The 19,808-nt window shown below is 43.4% G+C and overlaps 1 protein-coding gene and 1 non-coding gene across 5 annotated transcripts in view; both read left to right on the forward strand.

The window, feature by feature from the left end:
* SHTN1 (shootin 1) overlaps positions 1 to 19,808 on the forward strand; it is a 103,968-nt gene that overhangs the window by 74,753 nt on the left and 9,407 nt on the right. For 2 of the 4 annotated variants that reach the window (XM_045068923.1, XM_045068925.1), the window contains 4 exons: positions 197 to 306; positions 3,402 to 3,455; positions 8,686 to 8,806; positions 12,129 to 12,321. In XM_045068923.1, the coding sequence (XP_044924858.1) occupies positions 197 to 306; positions 3,402 to 3,455; positions 8,686 to 8,806; positions 12,129 to 12,321 (478 nt within the window). Of the gene's footprint in view, positions 1 to 196; positions 307 to 3,401; positions 3,456 to 8,685; positions 8,807 to 12,128; positions 12,322 to 12,579; positions 15,830 to 19,808 lie in introns of those variants that run through there. The other 2 variants (XM_045068924.1, XM_045068926.1) reach the window with 2 other exon arrangements.
* Positions 9,636 to 9,782, forward strand: LOC123388783. Its single transcript, XR_006603296.1, has one exon. It is a non-coding gene; the product is annotated as a U4 spliceosomal RNA (small nuclear RNA).

Below are 19,808 nucleotides of genomic sequence, written 5' to 3' on the forward strand. Positions count from 1 at the left end.
CTTTTATTGAGAGATTCTTTTAATTAAAAAAAAAAAAAAGTGTGGCTACCTGGTAGCTGTTAACCTCAGTAAATTGTTTTCTGATGTCTTGTGATTCTGTCTGAGAAGCAGTTGTGCTTAATTACAAAGTGCATCTGAATAGAAAGTAGCTGTTTTCTTGTAACATAAGATGATTTCTCTGTGTGTTCTTTGACAGCTGAAGAAGTCACGGATCTGAAGAGGCAAGCAGTTGAGGAGATGATGGATAGAATTAAAAAGGGAGTTCATCTTAGACCTGTGAATCAGACAGCTAGACCGAAGGCAAAGGTATGGAATGACTCAATGTTCCCTTTCCCGTGATGCTTTCTTTTTTTCAAGAATAGAAGTTTGAAACTGGATGAAAGCAACATCAGGGTGACTGAAATCTTAGGATAAGGCTAATGTGTCATAAAAGGCTATCCTCTCATACAAGCGTGTCTCAGGATTCCCGTTTGAGCCGCGGTTAACCTAAATCCTTATAGAAAGTCAGATTGCTGGAGATGCTGTCCTCTGCTTTGATACGAACCTCTGCACCCAACAAATGATGATAATGCGCTTTCTTTTCTTTAATTCCATTTGTGTAATTCAACAAGTATGGATTGAGTATCTCCTGTGTGCCTGTGTGCACTGTTTCAGACCCTGGGGTTAAAGCAGGACACAAAAGAGACAAAAATCCATGCCCTTCCTGAGGCTTCTGTTTCCATGTGAGGGGGAGAGGGGCCAGGTAGACAGGGGGCATAGCACGATAGTGTCAGGAGGACTAAAGACAGCTTTGGGAAAATAGTGAGGTTTGTCTGATTCCATTGTTTTACAAACCTGGTCCAGGCCACTGCAAGGAGAACGTTTTGTGCATCTATATCCTCAGCTGCCTTCTGAACTAGACGGCGGGGAGCACCGAGATCTGGCGCCTGGAGCCAGCTCAGTACCTCTCCCTTCCCTCGTGGGTGCATCCCATTGAAATAGACCAACCGTCGGGTTTTGATATTTTGTGTCTTGAAAAATGATTTCTTTGTTTTCTCCCTGTAATAAAGCATCAACAGATGGGTCCTCTTCCTTCTTTTCTAAACCAAACTTGTAAGGTTCATTCTTACTCTCATGGATGCTCCTCTTCCGCTGCTTCAGTGACCCCAAGGATCATGACTGTTCAGTACAAATTCTGCTGGACTTTAAAAAGTTGTCACTTGATCACCGGCCGGCGAGGTGGCGGGGCAGGGCAGGAGCTGTCGTGGTGGGAGGGCTGTCTGTGGAAAGGGGGGAGAGGGAAAGAATACCCAAATGCAAGCAGTGGGTTGACAGAGTGTGAAACGGAAGCTTTGCAGCCACTGGAGTGCGGGTCTGCTAGCGCTCTGAGCAGTTTCCCAGGCGAGGGACGGAGCGTCCTCCGTCTGGCCTGTGGGCTGGGCGCTGGGGTTCGGCGTCTGAAGCTCGCTGCTGCCGGAGCTGGGGCCGGACGCTACCCGCCTCCCGCTCGCCAGGCTCCTCTCTCCCCGGACTGGGCGGAGCGCTGGCCCTCTCCCACTCACGGGGTTGTCGTGGGGCTCAAGTGGATGATGGTGTAAGACTTTCACATCACAACCGTTTCTGAACAAATCAGCCAAACCAAACAGACTAGAGAAAAACGCAATGTCATGAAGAAGCCAAAATTAGTTTAGAGAGAAAAGTGTTGAAAGCTTGTTGAATCCTAAGCGATCAGAGTTCTTATGTACTTTGCTTTTCAGAGGATCGCTTTGTCCTTCTTCTTGCCCTGAGTCTCCCAACAGTTACTTGTTATATAATGTCAGTGCAGAGCTGGGGAGCAGCTGAACAAGGAGAGTGGACGCCTGGGTGTTCCGCGGGTAATCGTCCAGCCACGTAGCTATAGTGCTGAATGACGCAGTCAGTCACCTTTGAGCAAGCGGCCACTGCATGCGCTTGACTCCCCGCCAAGGTCACGGGCCAAGCACTCGCCGGCCGGGCTGGAGGAGGTGCTGCAGACTGAGGCAGTGGCGTGGCATGGGCACTGAGTGGCCTGGAGCCAGGGCGCTTTCCCAGACATTAGTCACCGCTTCTCCCCCGAGCAGCGCACCTGCAGAAGTCAGGCCTCCCTGGAGAACACTCATTCAGCTGCAAACTTTCTAAATTCCTTGATGTCATCGTTGATACTGTTGCGGTTGCGATTAGTGTCTTGGAGCTTTGGGCTGGCACCTGTGACTGGCGCTCTTGGCACGCGTGTTTCCCAGAAAGCGTAGCCTGTGAAAGCGGAATGTTTTCATCCGACTGGTACATAAGCAGCAGACCTGTCTCCCTCTCCCCGTCCCCGTCCCTCTCCTGCCCCCTCTCTCCCTCGTTCACTGTCCATTAAAAAAAAAAAAAAAAAAATTGGCACGGATCTTCCTCTTTTCTTAGCTCTTGGAAGGAAAGGTTATAGGTCATGATTAATCCCTCCCCGTCTCTCCATGACCGAGAGATTGCCTTTGCCTCTTTTCCCGGAAAGCGAGGCCAGGGAGTCCCCTGCATGTCCTCTCTTCTTCTCTGTCCTTGTGAGAGGACGTGGTGCCGGGGACATCAGAGGTCGTCTTTTGAGGACCTCCTGCTAGATTTTCCCTCCGTGAAGGTAGTTGAGGGAACCACAGAGACTTTTAGGTATTGTGGGGTAGGCGAATATTCCCCAGAATTTCATTTCAAGTTATTTTGTTCGTGGCGTAGCCAGAAGCCAGATTCCAACCGGGCTTGTCATCAAGACTCCAATACAGCCCTTCTCAAGGTGCACCTTTCCTCCTAAGTAAGGGCATTGGACTATGCGCCCTCCATGGCCTCTCTTACTGCTTCGGTGGCCAGTGATGCTAACATTCTCCTGTGAAGCCAGGTTCTTTGCTGATCCCTGCTCCTGACTCAGTGCTGTTGTGAAATTCCTGCAACCAGACGTGCCATCCCCTGTCAGCCGGCATCCGCCTGGAGCTAGCGGAGCCGAGAGAGGTTTCTGCCCTGTCGCTTGCCGCCTGCCCCGCGCTGCTGCCTTCCCTCCCGCTCCTCGCTCACGGGTGCCCATCCAGCAGTGCCAGCAGAGAGCTGCTTATTGTAAAAAGTGAATAATTTGAAATAGAATCCCTGAGATCTGGTGTTTCCCAGACCTTTTCTCTGTTTGATGATAACAAGAAGTAACAAAATGGCATTTAGCAGATGTGGGCTTGAGTCCTCTTGCTTCGACTGCCTCTCCTAATTTTCTGTTTCACTGCCCCTTGTGAGCACTAACCCGTCTAATATTTTTTCCTAACCGTAAGACATAGACTTAATTAAAAAAAAAAAATAGTCAATAGAAGTTGCCAATACTTTGCCATGTAAAAAATCACTATTTAGTATTTTTAAACCGAATCATTAATTGTCCTTTCTTTTTAAAATTGTAGCCAGACTCTTCAAAAGGCTCTGAGAGTGCGGTGAACGAGCTCAAGGGCATACTGGTAAGAATGGATCTGGGTTTTATTCTTTAGTTTATGGGAAACTGAGAAGAGAATATTTTTTAAATCTATTTTTACAAATAATTGGTTTTGATATGTTTTATTTTCGTTCACAATAATCCTCAGTTCTTATGATGGTTCTCTTGATCTTGCCGTGGACTGCTCCATCAGATATGTTACTGTGTGTCATGCATCCATACCCTGCTGCTGCTATTCTAGAAGAGTGGTTACACTTTCACCAGAATCATTACTTCCTGTTCTTGCCCTCCAGTCCTTGCCTTCAGCCTCAAGACAGAGTGACCAGATCAGAGGATTAGGGCGTCATAATGGAAACACAGTAGAGTTTTTTACATGGACAGTGCTTAATTTGGGGACGCGGAAGGGGAACTGTTGGTGCCAAAATGTCGACTGAGCTCCTACCCAAATACGTTAGTGTCAGTGATCAGGGCCACTGTCTGCTCTTCCTCACAGTTTAAAAAATTACATGATGATAAGTTGGAGAATAAGATAAAAGTCTCTGTCTTTAGGTTACTGATTTCACTTTCTTTTTTCTTTTTTTTTCCAAGATTTATTTATTTATTTGAGAGAGAATGAGAGAGGGCGCATGCGCACATGCATGAGCTTACACAAGCATGGGTGGAGGGGCGGCGAGGAGCCAAGGGAGGAAGAGAGAGAGAATGTCAGGCAGGATCCCTGCAGAGCCCAGAGTGCAAGGTGGGGCTCCATCTGACAATCCTGAGGTCCCCACCAAAGCCAAAACTAAGTCAGATGCTCAACCAACTGCGTCATCCAAGTGCCCCATTACTCATTTCATTCTCTAAAGTTAACTCCTATCCATTGGAGAACAGGCCTAATGCCCGTCTCCAGCTGTTTTTTCCTTCCAAACTATGAGCTTTTGCCCACAATGTACTGCCCTGTCCAACAATCACCACCTCACTTAGTGACACCTCACTGAGAAAATGTCTCGGGCACTATGAGCTCTGTTCTCAGATCCTGTTACAGTCCCAACACCACTTGCTACACACAGTCAATGGCCGTGGTGGGGAGGTTGAGAACTGATACTCCCATGTTTGCTGTTATGGTGCTGATTATGCATTGCATGTAGACATCCGCCTAATTGTGGCAAACAAAATTATTTTCATCAAGCATGAAACAGCAGACTGAACTCAGAATGGCTTAATTAGTTTGCTTTAGATTTAGATGAGTGGAATTAGTCCTAGAGAGAGGTATGGCCTGGCTGGCAGTGGCGGTCCACCTACAGAATAAAGGGTGACAACCACTGGAAAAGTATGTGGTTATTATCTAATGGATTCTTTGAAGAGAAAACCTGGTTATCCAGTGAGAACTCCCTATGCTGGGCTCTTTCATTGTCTGCACACCAGGGTGCTAATTCCTCTTCATGAAGCTCCCCCCGGAGTAGGATTCTGATCATGAGTGAAAAGGCTCACTGAGGTTGACTATTTAAAAATGGGGTTTACTTGAACAGTCAGACATCTGTCTAAGATACAGAGGACATTTGATGAGCCAAGATAGCCCCCTCCCTGTTAGTGCTGTATGGTAACAAGTTTACTGAATGATAGTGCTTAAAGGTCACATTCACTAGCCGGTCATGTTCAGTATAATTGTGTGCCACTTCAAGGAGAGAAGTTTGCAGAATAGAGTTTTGGGAGATAATTTACACATTTAAAAAATTGTCAAAACCTCTATCTTTTCTGCAAAGTGCCCCCATCCTCTTCCCTTTGGATTTGTTATTAGATTTCTGTATGTCATCTGGCATTAAGGTATCCCTAATAGCCATAATTCTAGCCATGTTTTTACTTTGCATTTAGTGTTTTTTAAGAAGTGGAACTCATGGTGCTCTACCCTACTCTTCTGTGCTGAATGGCAGCTCTCTAGGACTCCCGTAGAAGTCCCTTTGAGGGATGATGGATCGTTGGGGGCCCCCAGTCACTTGGGGCCAAGAAACCACACAACTTCTTGTAAAGGGGAGAGAAGGGAAGCCCCTCTTTGGTGAGGCTCTGTTGGTGCTTTTTGCTGGCATGCAGCCTGTTGAGGTTATCAGTTAGGACCCAGCAAAGCACACAAGTGTGGAAAGCCTGCCAAGGGCACACTGTGGTGGAGAGTTGGCCCCTGTGCCGAGAGAGGCCAAGAAACCTAAGAAATTCCACGCTCAGTTTGACTTAGAACAGAAACCAGGAAAACCAGCAGAAACTGGTGGTTTTGCTAAAATCAAATGTGACCTGAGTTGGAGGGACATCGCCATTTGGAGACTGGGCCTTTTGCTGGAAGTTAGCACACAAGTAGATGCACATCTCTGGTTTGGGATTTAGAAAATCTCCCTTTCTTTGGATGTAGACCCTTCCCAAGTCAGTTGCTGTAGTCTCAGTGTCAACCGAACTTACTTATCCAAGCCTGTGTCCACGGAATTTTTAGAAGCTGTATGTCTTATAGATTAAAGAAACCTACAGTTTATTTCTCATAGTCACACAAGGGTTTTTTTTGGAGGTTTTGGAAACCTCTTGAATCACCCCAGTCACGTAAAAGTCACTTTAAGTAGGAAGAGTGATTTATGAAGAATAAATCCATACAAATTATCTAAAAGTCTCTTTAAAGTTCAGTTGCCTCTAATTCAAATAAAAACAATTCCTAAGAAATTATCTTTTAGGTTTTTCCTGAACATTTTCAGTTTTTCAGAGGGAATCATCTAATAGTTGGTTTTGCCTCCTGACCATTAGATTAGTCAGTGTTAAGAACCTTTAACCAATATGGGGACTGAGCCCTATTACTGACTTACTAAGGGACCTGGTCCAGACCCCAAGGCTCTCTGAGTTTGAGTTCTCTTCTCTGTAAAGTGAAGGAATTCTGTGTACCGCATGCCTTCTAAGTGAATTTCTGATTCTCAGACTTTACGAGTCATACATAAACAGAAAATTTAGATAGTTTTGGTACTTTATCACCTGAGCTCCGGGAACATTTCAACTGAGAGTCACGTAGAATCTTTCTTTTCTCCACAAGTGCCTGCATATTTAAAGTTTACTCATGTATTAGTCACCACAGTCAGTGGATGGGGAAAAAAAGCTCCAGATTCAAAGATTAGAACTTGGAAAATGAAACCTCTCAGTGTCAGGCGTGATGAGAAGACAGACGACCCAGCAGCATCAGAATTTGGAGAAGTTAATGCTGTTATTCAAATGAAAAGTCGGGATTATGGTCAGAGAGAATTTCTTCTTAAAAGATATCCTTGCAAGGTATATGTGTAGGCTTGTGTACACAGATACCCATCTCTTTCTCGAATTAACTCCAGCCCGGGAAAATCAAAGAATGTTCTTGACATTCAAACAGTGTAATAGTTTCATGAGTTATTTCAATAGTAAAGGCCTTACATTTTTCAAATGATCTATTTACAAATGATACCACTGGTAAGTTTTTAAAAATTGTAAATGCATGATTTGAGAATAGTTACTCTAGTACATTTTTCTTCAACTTTGTCTCATTTGGCTTTAGGCACATTTTTTTTTCCTGCCAAGTCTTGGTCCTATTTTATTAAATAAATTAAGTCCTTGATGAGTAGGTTACAGATCGGCATTAACTATCAAATAAATAAACCACATTATCCAATTTTTTAAGTTCTAAAATTAGCTGTTATTTTGCATATGTTACATGTAATGTGATTTTCCTTTGAATATATTTTATGAATTTTTGCAATAAATGAAAAGCAGAAAGAGGTAACTTGGGGGGTGGAGTACTATATGCTTGATTATAGTCTGACCCTTACCTACATATGTTACACCTTAGTCTTAGCTGGGTAGCTGATAGAAAAAGAATAAGATCTCCTAATCTTGTTAGTGGGGAGGGTGGGGCACCCCCACAGGCTGTTTCTCAAAGACTTTACCCAATTAGGGAAGAAACCTTCCTAAACAAAACATGATAACCTGTATCCTGTGAGATTTTTAACTACCTAAGTATTACAAGCTACTTTTTTTGTTGTTTTATAGGCTCTAGAAGAAACATGAGTTACCATTTTTAGTGGGTAGAATTCTTCGAGTGCTTCGGGAAGTTGGCAGGGGGCAGGAGCAGGATTAAGGCAAACCCGCAGAGAGCTGAGGTGACAAAGGCTGGCCTGGTTGTTAGCCTTGGGGGACAGAAGCTGCCTCTGACTCTGACAGGAAGTCTGGCAAGTTATGCCAGATTTGAGGTTCTGATTTGCTGAGATCCAAAAATTGTGGATCCCCTGGCTTCCCCCTGCCCAAGCACGTGGCCCAGTGAAGGAAGGCCATTTCAAAGAAATAGTGGGCATTTCTTCCGAAAGAAAATGAACCCCTAGTAATGGTGCAGTGCCGAATCCTTCCATACAAGATGTGAAGTGTGTCACCCAGCACTCCGTACAGACCCGTGGCTGGCCCTGGGAGATAGAAAGCCATAGTTCTCCCTCTAGAACAGACTGAGCCAAGCCAGGGAACCATCACCTGGGTCTTTCTCTGTTGTCTTGAAAGTCAGTACCAAGTTCAGCAGGCACTTGGCTGTGTGCCATCTCTTGTTTTCTTTCCGTATCTTCTGGGCCCTGGATGATACAGTCACCACATCCTCTGTTAGGGATCTGGAGTGACTATGCCCTCCTGCCCTCCTTTCCTTGGTTCACTGTGTCCTGGTAACCCTTCCCATTTGCAGTGGAATCAAGGTGCCCTCAGGTCATCCCTTCCCTGGCACAGCAGCAGGAGAGCAGCCCGCGCCTCCGGTGAGCCAGGACACCATTGCCGCCAGGCGTGGGGTTAGGGTCGTTCTGAAGACTCAGACACACTTGTCAGTGCCATGAGGATTGGGGTTCAATAGCTCATGGCCGCTGTGTCAAGAAAACCTTCAAAGGTGAGTTCTCTTCTCTTCTCCCCACGATCGATCAACCCCATCCACATCTTCACCATCGACGTACAGGTACTTCCCGCCACTGAGTCTCAGTGAGCTCATCGAGAGGGGTTCTTGTGCTGTCCTTCCGGTGTGAGAGCTGACATCTTACTCCCTCGGTAGCATCTTCTTAAAGGATCCAGCATCGTGTGTTGCCGAAGATACACACATTAAAAATTAATATATGTATAGAGAGAGATACACAGCACATTCATTCTGTTTCCTAATTCCATTCAAATTCTGGTAATGTTTTGCTGGTTTGATTTTTATATTTTGTATATTGTATTAAGACATTAACCTTTTTGTTTTTGTTTTTGTTTTGTTTTCACTTTAGGGGACACTTAACAAATCCACTAGTTCAAGAAGCTTAAAATCCCTTGACACTGAAAACAGTGAAACTGAGTTAGAAAGGATTTTGCGTCGCAGAAAGGTGACGGCAGAAGCAGATAGCAGTAGTAAGCTGGTTTGAATTCTCCACTGTTCTTCTCTTCCTCTCTGAAACATCTGCCTCTAAGTCCCTTTTTAACATGAAATGATCTTTTATAATTACTAATTTTTTTAATGTGATTGAGAAGTATTGGATTGGCAGAGGTGCTTATGGATAGATATCTCATAAGTACTTAGGTATTTTTGTTTATATTGGTATGTTTGTTTTTCTGTTTATTTGCAGGTAATCGAGGTTTTAGAGATCGGGCCTGCTTAGGGCCAGATGCCCTCCCACGTACAGATACTTAGGATGGGCTCCGACAGTCATGTAGCAGTGAGGACGGGCTCTGGATCCAGACCACCCGAGTCTGAACCCGTTATGAGCGGCTTGCCCTTAAATTGCTCAACCTCTGTGCCTCAGTTTCTTTATCTCTGAGATGAGGCTGTTAAAGTGCTGCTGCCTCATTGGATTATTCTAAGGGTCATAAGCCAGCAAATGGAAAGCGCTGGCTGTGTATGGCACCAAGTCAGTGCAGAGGGAACGGCAGTCAGAGTAGGGATCTTGCATCGGTTCCAGGGGCAAATGGATCGTCTTTGTCCCTCATACATAGTCTGTTCACTGTCTGCCTGTGAACCAGGCGAGTGAGAAACGCCCACTCTGTCCCCAGCCAGGAACGACCACCTGAGCAAGTCTGGAGCTCAGAGTCTGCATTTGTGTCCTGATAGGCATGTATGAGACCTCACAACTAACTTTGCGTGTGTTCCGGTTTTTTGTTATTGTTGTTGTTTTTTCCCATCAGCTTGGTCACAGGAATTAGCAGAAACCCATATGAGCTCTACCCTGGTGGTCCGGAGGCTGACTTTGCGCAGTGGCAGTATCGGAGCCAATGAGGTTTATCCGAGGCGCGATTATTGCTAATTGAAAACCTACTCCAAAGTAAAGTAAAGGAACCTCCCTAGCTAATGGGCGGAGTCTTTTAGATTCGGTTTAGTCAACTCCAGTTGGTCCATTGTAAGAGGTCAAATTTGTACTGAGTCATGTTTACCAAGTTTAAGTTTCTAGAATAGGAGGGATTTGGATTTTTGTTAATCAAACCCTAGTTTCCATGTAGGGATTTTACTTCCAACAATTTAGTAAATTGATTTTTAGTATTGGAAGCAGCAGCCAAACCTTTATTATATAAAGTTGAACCTTTTGTTTTCCTTGCATTGAACTAGAAGGAGTGTTTACCAGATAAATCTTTTCATAAGGGTCACGGAATGACAAAGTAAAAATCCAGGGGCAGTTCAGGGAGTGGGGGAAGGGAATAAGTTAGCACAGTTGCACGCTACATGGTGGGAGCAAATTACAGAGATGAATTTGACAGGTTTATGGCTTCAGGTACACCTGAATCTCTTGAGACTTTTTCCTTCTGCACATAAAGGCTTATGGGGAAGCTAATGTGAGGTCACAGAGTGGAGAAAGGAAGCATGGTAAGAGAGGCAGGAGCAGCCAAAGGTTTGTAGACCTCAGGTCCCAGGATAGTTAGTATCTGCCTCCCAGGCCAGTGAAGCCCGTTTCTCTTTAGGGTTTCTCTTATCAGACCTAACTGTTGCTTTTGCTCGTGGCCTACTAAACTGACATTTTGAAGACCAGCAAGTACCTCTTAGAAAGCATTGGACAGTTTAAACAGGATGCAATAATAATAATAATAATAATCCTAAACATTATTTATTTTTCTTTATTTCTTTTCATATGTAAGAAAAACCAGATCTCGGGTCAGCTCACGCACTTTCTGTCCTTTGTAGCTGGCCTCATTTACAGAAGCAGCAGCAGGCGCTGGTGTTTCAGAAACAGATCTGCTTTTCTACAAGGACAGATTGCTTAGAGCCGTCTAGCATTACAGTCAGCGACTACCCACAGGCAGAATGGAGCGGCTCAGAAGCAAATCTTGAATTCAACTTTGTATTTTTTCCAGATCTTTCTGGTCTTCCAGCTCTTCTCTCTTTACGCCTACATCCCCTTGCACGGAGAGGCTTATCCTAGGTGGGAGGGAAAGATCTTTGGAATCAGGATAGTCAGTGATGTCACACGCTCCTCTGGCCAGCTGGTAGAGGTAAAATAAAGGAGGAAGGCAGCTCTGATGTTTTGGGAACTAAGGCTGCCTGCTGGAGCCGGAGTGGCTGGGTGTCTCCTCCAGCGAGTGAGGCCAGGGGAGGCAGGACAGTAGAGCTCAGAGCTGTCTCCCAGCCCCTCTTTCGGGAGGTTTTGCACAGCGGAACTTTCGGCTGGGAGCTGATAGGTTCCACTGTTGGGATCTGCAGACACAAGCACATGCAGATGTGACAAAAACATGCCAGAGCTTAACATTGACGACCAGGAATCAGCTAGTATTTGGGATTGTGCCCACTGGTCCTTCCCATTTTAGGAGATGATCTGACATTTCTGAAGGAATCATAGACTCCCAAGTTTTGTTCTGTTTTCAGTGGCGCCTTTCAGGGTTGTCCGCCAGCTTAATTTTTAGACATTCTAATTTTGTCTGTACATTTATGACTTATTACATAAATCTCTTGTGTTTTGTGAAGATTTCTTCTGAGGTTTCAAGGAAGACATGTTGGAATCTTGCTTTGGAAAAAAGCTGGCTGGGACAGTGTCTTTATGACCAAAGAGAGAAAATAAGTATGAGAGAACTGTTTCAGGGCCCGGGAGTTTTGGGTTGGTACACCAGTAATTTTGGTAGCAAGCCCTATTACAGCCATTTCAGTCTCCCCAAAGGGCAGAAAGGTCCAAAAGGTAAACAGCCAAACTCTTTGCCACTTAGTTTTTAGAATCCTGTGTCTGTATTTTAACAGGAAATAAATCCACTTACTTCTCAATCACATTAAAATGAAAATGTTCATAAAAGCTGTTTAATGCTTAAGAAGCCTTCATGAGCCTTTTTCAAAAGAACCTTTTGACATTGTTCCATTTGCTGTTTAAAACGCAGAGCTGAGTTTTGGGAAGAATTAACTCTTGAGAGGCCAAATGGTTCAAGTAGGGCTGTCAGAAAGCCATACTCTGAGAAAAAAAGAGTTTTCACAATTCTGGTATTAATAAGGACTCTGGTCAGTGAGGGAACCATGGCCTGGGGTTTTGTGCTTTCTTAAAGGTCTGTACATAATTTCTCAGCATGGTTCTGGTGCACTGAAAAGCAGTAGTACCACCCAAACAGAGCATATTTTAACAGGAACATTTTTCAGCATGCTCTCGAAATTTTAACAAAACTTGGCCTTCTCACTTCCTGAGGGATTTTCAGCTAATCTGTTTTTCAGTACCATATTAATAAGCATTGCACAGAATTATTAAACTTGAGGTATGTGTTTGGTTTTAAGGTCCAACCGGGATATTAGCCACCTCAGAGTCCAAATCCATGCCAGTGTTGGGTTCTGTATCCAGTGTAACAAAAACAGCCTTGAACAAGAAAACTCTGGAGGCAGAATTCAACAGCCCGTCCCCCCCAACACCAGAGCCAGGTGAAGGGTCGTGTAAATTGGAAGGATGCACGAGTCCCAAGGTTACGTTTCAGTAAGTAATGATGCTCTTTACTAAGTAAGTGTGTAGCAGAATCTGTGATGCCTGAACTGTGTGTTGCTTTGCTTTGTTCCTCTTTAGTGAGATTTCGATCGGGTCAGCCAATAAGCACTCTTGGTCCTTTTTTGATGAGCCAACTTGGGATTCTAGGCTCCTAGCTTAGAGGTCTTATTCTGATCCGAAGCCGACGTGGGTAAAGAGAATTCCTTCCCCTAAACTGGTTTGGTAATCAGGTTCTTCTTCCACACACAGAATTCACCTGGATGACAATTACTCCGCATCACGAGACACTTAATCACCCTTTCAGGCTTAAATGCGTGGGTCATCCCTCTTAACGATTTGTGAGCAGTCAAGGAAGATACTAGGTCTTCCAGAAGATGCTAGATCTTCAGACTTTGAAGGAGACATTTTTAGAACCTTGTTTTCTAGCCCTCAGTGAAAGATGTGCCTTACTATACTGCTCTCTCTAGAGACTGAAGAGATACCACGGAAGGAGTTCCCACCGCAGACTTGCTCTGGGAAAGTGGCACTTTGTCCAAGAGTTAATCTTGCTGTTGAATGCGTTCAGAGCGATCTGGTGAAGGGTCAATTTGTTTTATAACAGAGGCAAGCTCTCTCAGAATTAGTCTAGTTTTGCTGAAGTTCTCTTGCCAGGATGTCAGCCGGTTTGCCGCTTGAAGAAAAGAAAAGAGGTGAGACAAATCAGATCGGCCGAATATTGTAATCATGGTTAATTAAAACCTCTGACTTCCTGTTCTCTGTTCTCTCAGGAGAGAAAGAACTTTCTTTTTTTTTTTTGGTAGCTCTACCTGGACAAACGAAGTTGCAATTCAATTTAGATCTATTTTTGTCAACTGGTATTTTCTTCCGCTCTTACATTTCTCTCCCTGGCCCTATTAACTTTTTTTCCCCCCTCTTTTGGAATGAATGGCCTTCTTTGCTGATTCACAGCTTTATCTAATTTTTTTGTGTTTAATTAAAAGCACACTTTCTCCTGCGGTCATGCATTTCCTTTCTTTTGACTGGAGTCATTTGAACAATTCTAACAGAAAGATGATCTATATTCATTCTTCATCTTTCCTATTAAATTTGTTTAACACCTAATTTGACATCAACAGCCTGGCTACATCTGAACCAATATCCAGACACAAAAGCAATTTGGCTGAGACAGGTTAGTTGCTGAGAACTGCTTCAGTGTGTGCGTATAGATTTTTTTTTTCCTTTACCATTTTATACAGATAATCTTAATCAGAAAATACTGCAACTCCTTCCTCCTTTTGTCTGTCTTTTATTCTCCAAAAGTAAGTGGAAATTACATTTCCAAGAAAGGAAATGAAATAATTGCAGGCCCAAGGTCTGCAAAATGTGTGTTGAATTGACAGTGAAAAGGATCCGTGTGTTGACAGACACAGTTGTTAGATGCCATAAAGGCCTAAGTGAAGCTCAATTTATTTCTCATCTTGCTTGTTCAATGACTGCTTAAGAGGCACATTTCAATTTAATTTAGCTACTTAAAGCACTAATACAAATACTCGGGGCTGCTGTATTAACTTTTAAACTTCGTAACCCATTGCTTGATGATTCGGTTCCTGACATTCTTTAGCTGAAATAACTAACGCCATGTATTTTCATATTGACAGTCATTTAGCAAAGAAGAGTGCCTTTCTGAAAAATCTGTTTCTTAAGCATAATTAGACTATCCAAATAAACCCAGTATTTCGTGTATGTACCTGGTAATTACTCATGTCCTAGACGGGCACACACACTTCATTCATTTATGATCAAACCTAGGGTTTTTTTTTGTTGTTTTTTTTTTTTAATGAGTAAAAGAAGTTTAACTTAATGTAGTTACATGAAAGCTTTGAAAGCAAAATCTCACATGGTACATCAGGATTCCTTGAAAATCAGCCTGCCAGGACTGAGAAGGGTTATCTTGAAGACTGTTTCTGGCAGATTCTAAGAAGTCCTCCTGGTTAACACCAGCCTGAAGGTGGAGGCTTATCTCTACCTTATCTTATCTCAGACCTGGATGGTCAAAGCACTTGGAAATCACATCAGCAATCCAAATACGGAATGTTACTTTTGCTTTTTAAAACCCGCTCTACTCTTAATAATCGCATCTTTGTTTTGATCTGTGGCTGCACCATCCTGGGGTTTGAGCCTGGTGGCCGCCCCACCCCCAGTCCCTCGCACCCTGCCCTGCCCTCCCGCTTCCTCCGTTGGCCCCTCTGGCCAAGTATCGCTCCACCCGAATCCTTTCTTTTTGCTGTCCCTGCTGACTCCTCTGTCGCTCTGTCCTTCCCTGCTGACCTTCTTCTTTACCTCACCTCCGTCCTTTTTTTGTTCAGATGTCACCTCTCCAGCAGGGCCTGCCCAGACCCCTCCACTTAAAACTGCAATTCCTCTTCCTCCAAGCTCTGATTCCCCTCACCCTCCTCTACTCTTCCTCTGCCAGAATGTAAGCTCCATGAGATAAGAGTTTTTTGTTTGTTTTTTGTCTGCTTGCTGGAGTATCTAGGACACCTGGGAAAATCCTGGAAATTCTGTAAATACTTGTTGAATAAATGGACAATGAGTACATTTTTAGTATTACTAAAACAACAGAATGTCAGTTAATTAGAATACCCAGTTAACCAGCATTTCCTCTGTTATTCAACAGTCCCACATATGCATAGACTAAATAGTGGAGATTTTTGAGTGTTCTGTGGTTGGCTTCTTTGGTTTTGTAACATTTTTTTGTTTTGTTTTAATGCTCTGCCGCTTTTCCAGCTGGCTCAGTTTTGTATAACTTCTGCATCTTTGTACCTACGTGAGATAAAGTTATCAGAGACAGTGGCATGCACAGTTTTAAAGGAAAGATTCAGCTATGCTCGCTTGTATGGCCTCAGGTAGACAAGAATGATTGGAAACCTACTAAGAAGGGTTTTAAAAGAGCAGAAACAAAGGTGTTTTCTGCATAAGATCCTCGCTTAATCAGAAAATTATAACACCAAGCTATTCCTGGAAAGTTTTAATAAATTCCTAAAATAAATAAATAAATAAATATATATATATATATATACCAAATAATTGAGTTAACTCTAGTCTTGTGGAGCAGAAATATATGGATTTATTTCCTAGGGACCCATGACATGGCAAGAGATATCTTTAACACTTTAATTGTAAATTAACATTAACATTCTTGTCATCAGCTTAAGCAAAGCAAGGGTTTTATATTTTTTTTAAGAAAAAAGAAAAAGGAAAAGATAATCCAAGACTTGGAGAAGCCTAATTATTTCCATTTTAATAATAGCTTTAGAAATATTTGTGTCCGGTTAATTATTTCTAATAGGTATATGTTATCTAGTAATAATATCTTAAATCTAATAGCGAACTTGAATTTCGTTATTTTTGATTAGCTATAATTCAGACAGGAATGATGATAATAATCTCCCCTCATGCTATGAGGGGTGAGGAGTTGGCCAAGTAAAATAAAGAAAGAATACACATATAGGTACGTAGCCAACAACCAAAAAACCTGATTTTTGCTTTCATGCTCTTTCCTATTGATTGAGAGCAAAAATCTGGCCTTGTTAAAATATGTAAGACTCATTAATTCACGTTATCCATGCTTGGGATGGTCAATGTAAAATAAGAGAAAATTCCAAACTATAGACTTGTTTAAAAGAGAGTTATTTTATTACTTTCAGACAGCTGTAATACCTGGAAACAGGCTGGGTGTTGCACAGGGTCAGAAAGATGAGGATGATTTGTATTTTCCCCTGTAAAAGCCTGTAGACCAGGGAGTGGGGGAGCAGAGAAACAGCCTGAGCCTTTCCATCTGTGCACAGGGTGCCCAGAGGCTTCCGGTTGTTGCCAGAACTGGAGCTCTCCCTACACCACCAGATAAATGGGCGTCCTGATCTTGGGTTTGCCATTTGTGGCCATTATGACCTTAGGCAAGTTACCGAGCCCAGGATTCAGGTTTCCTCGTGTGTAAAATGAGGGCAATAACACCTGCCTTGTAGAGTTGTTATGGGAGTTGGAGAACTTACGAGAACTATTTCAGTAAATTCCTTTTCTGTCTTACATTGAAATCGTAATGCAAGGCCATGGCTGCCTCATCCAGGACCAGAGCTGAGTTCAGAGCTTCGACATCGGTCACCTGTGTTCTTGACCAGGCCTGGTTTCCTTGGGAAGGTCATGCAACCTCACTATTCTGTTTTCTTTTTGTTGTGTTTTTTTCTTATCTAAAATCGGGGCAAGTGGATGAGGCACTCTCCAGAGTCCCCCGAGAGCTCTACAGCCTCGGTCATTTCTCACAAATGTGGTTGCTTGGGAAAGAGGTTCACAGTTAAGATAAGCAACAAGAGGCAAGCCCGTATTTTCTGCCTGCATTGTGTCTCTCAGTACAAACTGACAGTAAAACACACACAAACCCAGGAATATAAAATAATTTTTAAACTACATTACCAGAATTTACAAATCCAAATCAAAATGATTGTCATTGTTCAGAAAAGTGCTCCTGGGTGTCAGGAGACTCCCTCCAGCCCTGTTGCTGTCGTTCCAAATGCTCGCAGACCTGCCTGAGTTAGAGATACCTGATCACGCGGGAGAAAATTGGACAGCTGGCCCTACAGGAGAGTTAGTGCCAGCATCCATCCATCCATCCATCCGTCCGTCCGTCTGTCTCTCTGTCTAGGTTTTATTTATGTGCAAGAGAGAGCATGCGCAAGCAGGGGGAGGGGCAGGACAGGAGGGAGAAGGAGAAGCAGACCCTATGCTGAGCTATGGGCCCCACACAATTCTCAGTTCCAGGGCCCTGAGATTGGGACCTGAGCTAAAGTCAGACATTTAACTGACAAGCTGCCCAGGTGCCCTGTGTGTCAGCATTTATTTTGGTAAAAAGTGATATGGCCTAGTTTAATCTCCATTGTAGGTTCGGTGCTTCCAAATCACTTTGGCTTTGGAAAGTGAATTCAGTTTTTAGAAATAGCCATCAGTTGCCATGATTGCAGCTGTAGACTTTTTAGTGTTATCGCCCTCGCCCCGCAAGGACGACAAGAAGCCCCAGTTCGGATGCATCTTCTCTCTCATTATTTCCACAAGTCTACACACTTATATACGCTTACATGACCAATCAGCGAGCAGGGTACAGGAGGGAGCGAATCAGGCTGTGCACCTAAACGAACTTCGCTAGCAACCAATGCTGTTTACTTCCTCTTTGGGCGTTCCGCTTAGCCTCACGAGGCAATCCTAACCTGGCAACTAGCCAGGCGCCATCTTTTAATGGCGGAGGCCGCCCTGGCCAGGGGCCTGCCTCCGACAAGTGTGACACAGTATACACAGATACGGGTGAAGCTGTCTTTGTTCTAAGTCTGTGTGAAGTCCCTGAAACATGTTAGCTCTGTTATCAATAGAATGCAGGGGCCTCATGTCCTCTACTATTACAGGCGAAGGGGACTAAGAAAACAGTTTGGGGGAAACGCCTATGACATTCCATTGTATATGTGTTTTCTCTTTTTTTTAGTTAATATTTTTTATTCTTTACAACATATATATAAGTATATATTCATATTATAACAATATCTATCCAAGGGGGGAGAAGTACTTTAATTGCTCCCAGCAGGAGATACATGTTCATTATAGATGAGACAATGAGTAATGGCACCAGTTTCCATTTTGGAAGTTCTGGACCTTGGAATTCACTTCCACGGTTTTGCTGTTGTTACTCTATTTCATTAACATTCATTAAGTCCTATACATTCATGTGTTATTTTAATTCTTCTAAATGTACAGATTGGACATAGCTCCATTTTACAGATGTGAAAACTGAGGCTTGATGAGGCAAACACTTGGCCCAAAATTCTGTTCTTCATCGAGAGTCAGGTCAGATCTGACTGTACCTCCAGAGCCCATGCTTCTGAACTGTATTGGGTTGTGCATATTAAGAGCTTGAGGGATGGAGGGGAAACTGACTGAATGATTGTCTCCTATTAGAAGCAGTGATGCTGCAGTTAATCCCTCCCCGTCCCCAGTGATGCTCACGTCCTGCTCCTCTGACCCTGTGCCCTCATGGGTAGGTCAGCCCTCTGCCCCTCCCACTCCTGAGGCTGACCTCACTGGTCACAGAGTCTCTTGCCAAGGGAAGAAAGTGTTAGCCAGTAAAACAGTTCTGAAAAGAGGAGCCAATATGAATTAGCACAAAGACTTAAAGAGTAGGCGAAATAAATCATTTTAATGTGTTTTTTTTGTGTCAAATGTCCAGTAAAAGAGGCAGGCTTCACAAATTTTGCAAAGTACCATATCACAAAACCAGCCCTAGTGACTTTAGAGTCCATGGCGTAAGTTTCATTTACACATTTAAAAAAATTTTTTTTGACATTTTCAAACATTTTTAAGAATAATTTATTCCCCCAGGAATCAAAATCTTGAAATCTCTAACTCATCATTGCATGCAAAAGGTGCTTTTTTATTTAATCATAATATAACATGGCAATATAAAGTAAAGGTGAGTCACTGCTGTGACAGTTTCAAAAAGATACATTCTATAGCCCAAAATAAATTTTGTTGTATCAACTGTGTGCTGTACCCTTTTGAGACACCTCCGTCTTTGGTCAGTTCCCCGGTAGCTCCTTTGAGTTTGTGCATAAGTGTCCATTGGTTGTCATGTTTTTAGGACATCTCAATTATAAAGAGAGGCAGACGAGGTGGGCCTTCATTATAGAGAAGGAGCTGAGCAGATCTTCAAAGAGTCTTGCCTCCCCGTTGGGCAGGGCCCACGGTGACATCGTGTGCTCTTGTCCTCTGGCTTCTCTGTCTCTGAAGCGTGTCATGAACCAGTGGTCCTCCCCATCCGTACTGAGTTGTATTCAGCCATGCTCACTTTTCCTGTGAACGCTTCCGGGAGGGTCAGTGTCTTGACAGTCACCACTAAAGGCAGTCAGTCTCCAGGATGATTGTTCATTTCATCTAGTTATTCCTACAACACCTAGCTTCCAAAGGGGGAACCCATGTGAAAGTGGACTCAGGTTCCATCATCACTGGTGTGCTGCTTCTCAGTGATTCCATAGCTGGGTCTTCATCTCTTGGCCCTCATTTGCAGAGATACTGGTAAAGCCGCGTTTGCCAGAGACCCACCCAGAGAACACTCACTCATTATGCTTCTTTTCAACCCCAGATCTCCCCTTAAAACACTAAGCTTTTTCAAACTCTTATACTTTTTTAGCCACGAGACAGGCAGCTAGCTTGCCTTTTTATGTTCAGGAGGTCAAAACAGGCCACACCATGCCCTACAAGAATTTAAAAAACCAAAGCCCAGGTATCAATGACCGGAATTCAATTTCAGTAGAAAAATGTCCATTTCCAATGAAACCATTTTTATTGTAATTTGCATTTAATTTCTAGATCTGTGGTATCTCTAAATACATGCCTCTTTTGTCCCCACGCAGATTTATTTTTGTAGGAGTTCATCTTGTTGAGCCATTAACTGAATGGCAAAG

This window comes from Mustela putorius, unplaced genomic scaffold, assembly GCF_011764305.1.
Source record: "Mustela putorius furo isolate JIRA1106 unplaced genomic scaffold, ASM1176430v1.1 tig00003909_pilon_pilon_pilon, whole genome shotgun sequence".
Lineage (NCBI taxonomy): Eukaryota > Metazoa > Chordata > Mammalia > Carnivora > Mustelidae > Mustela > Mustela putorius.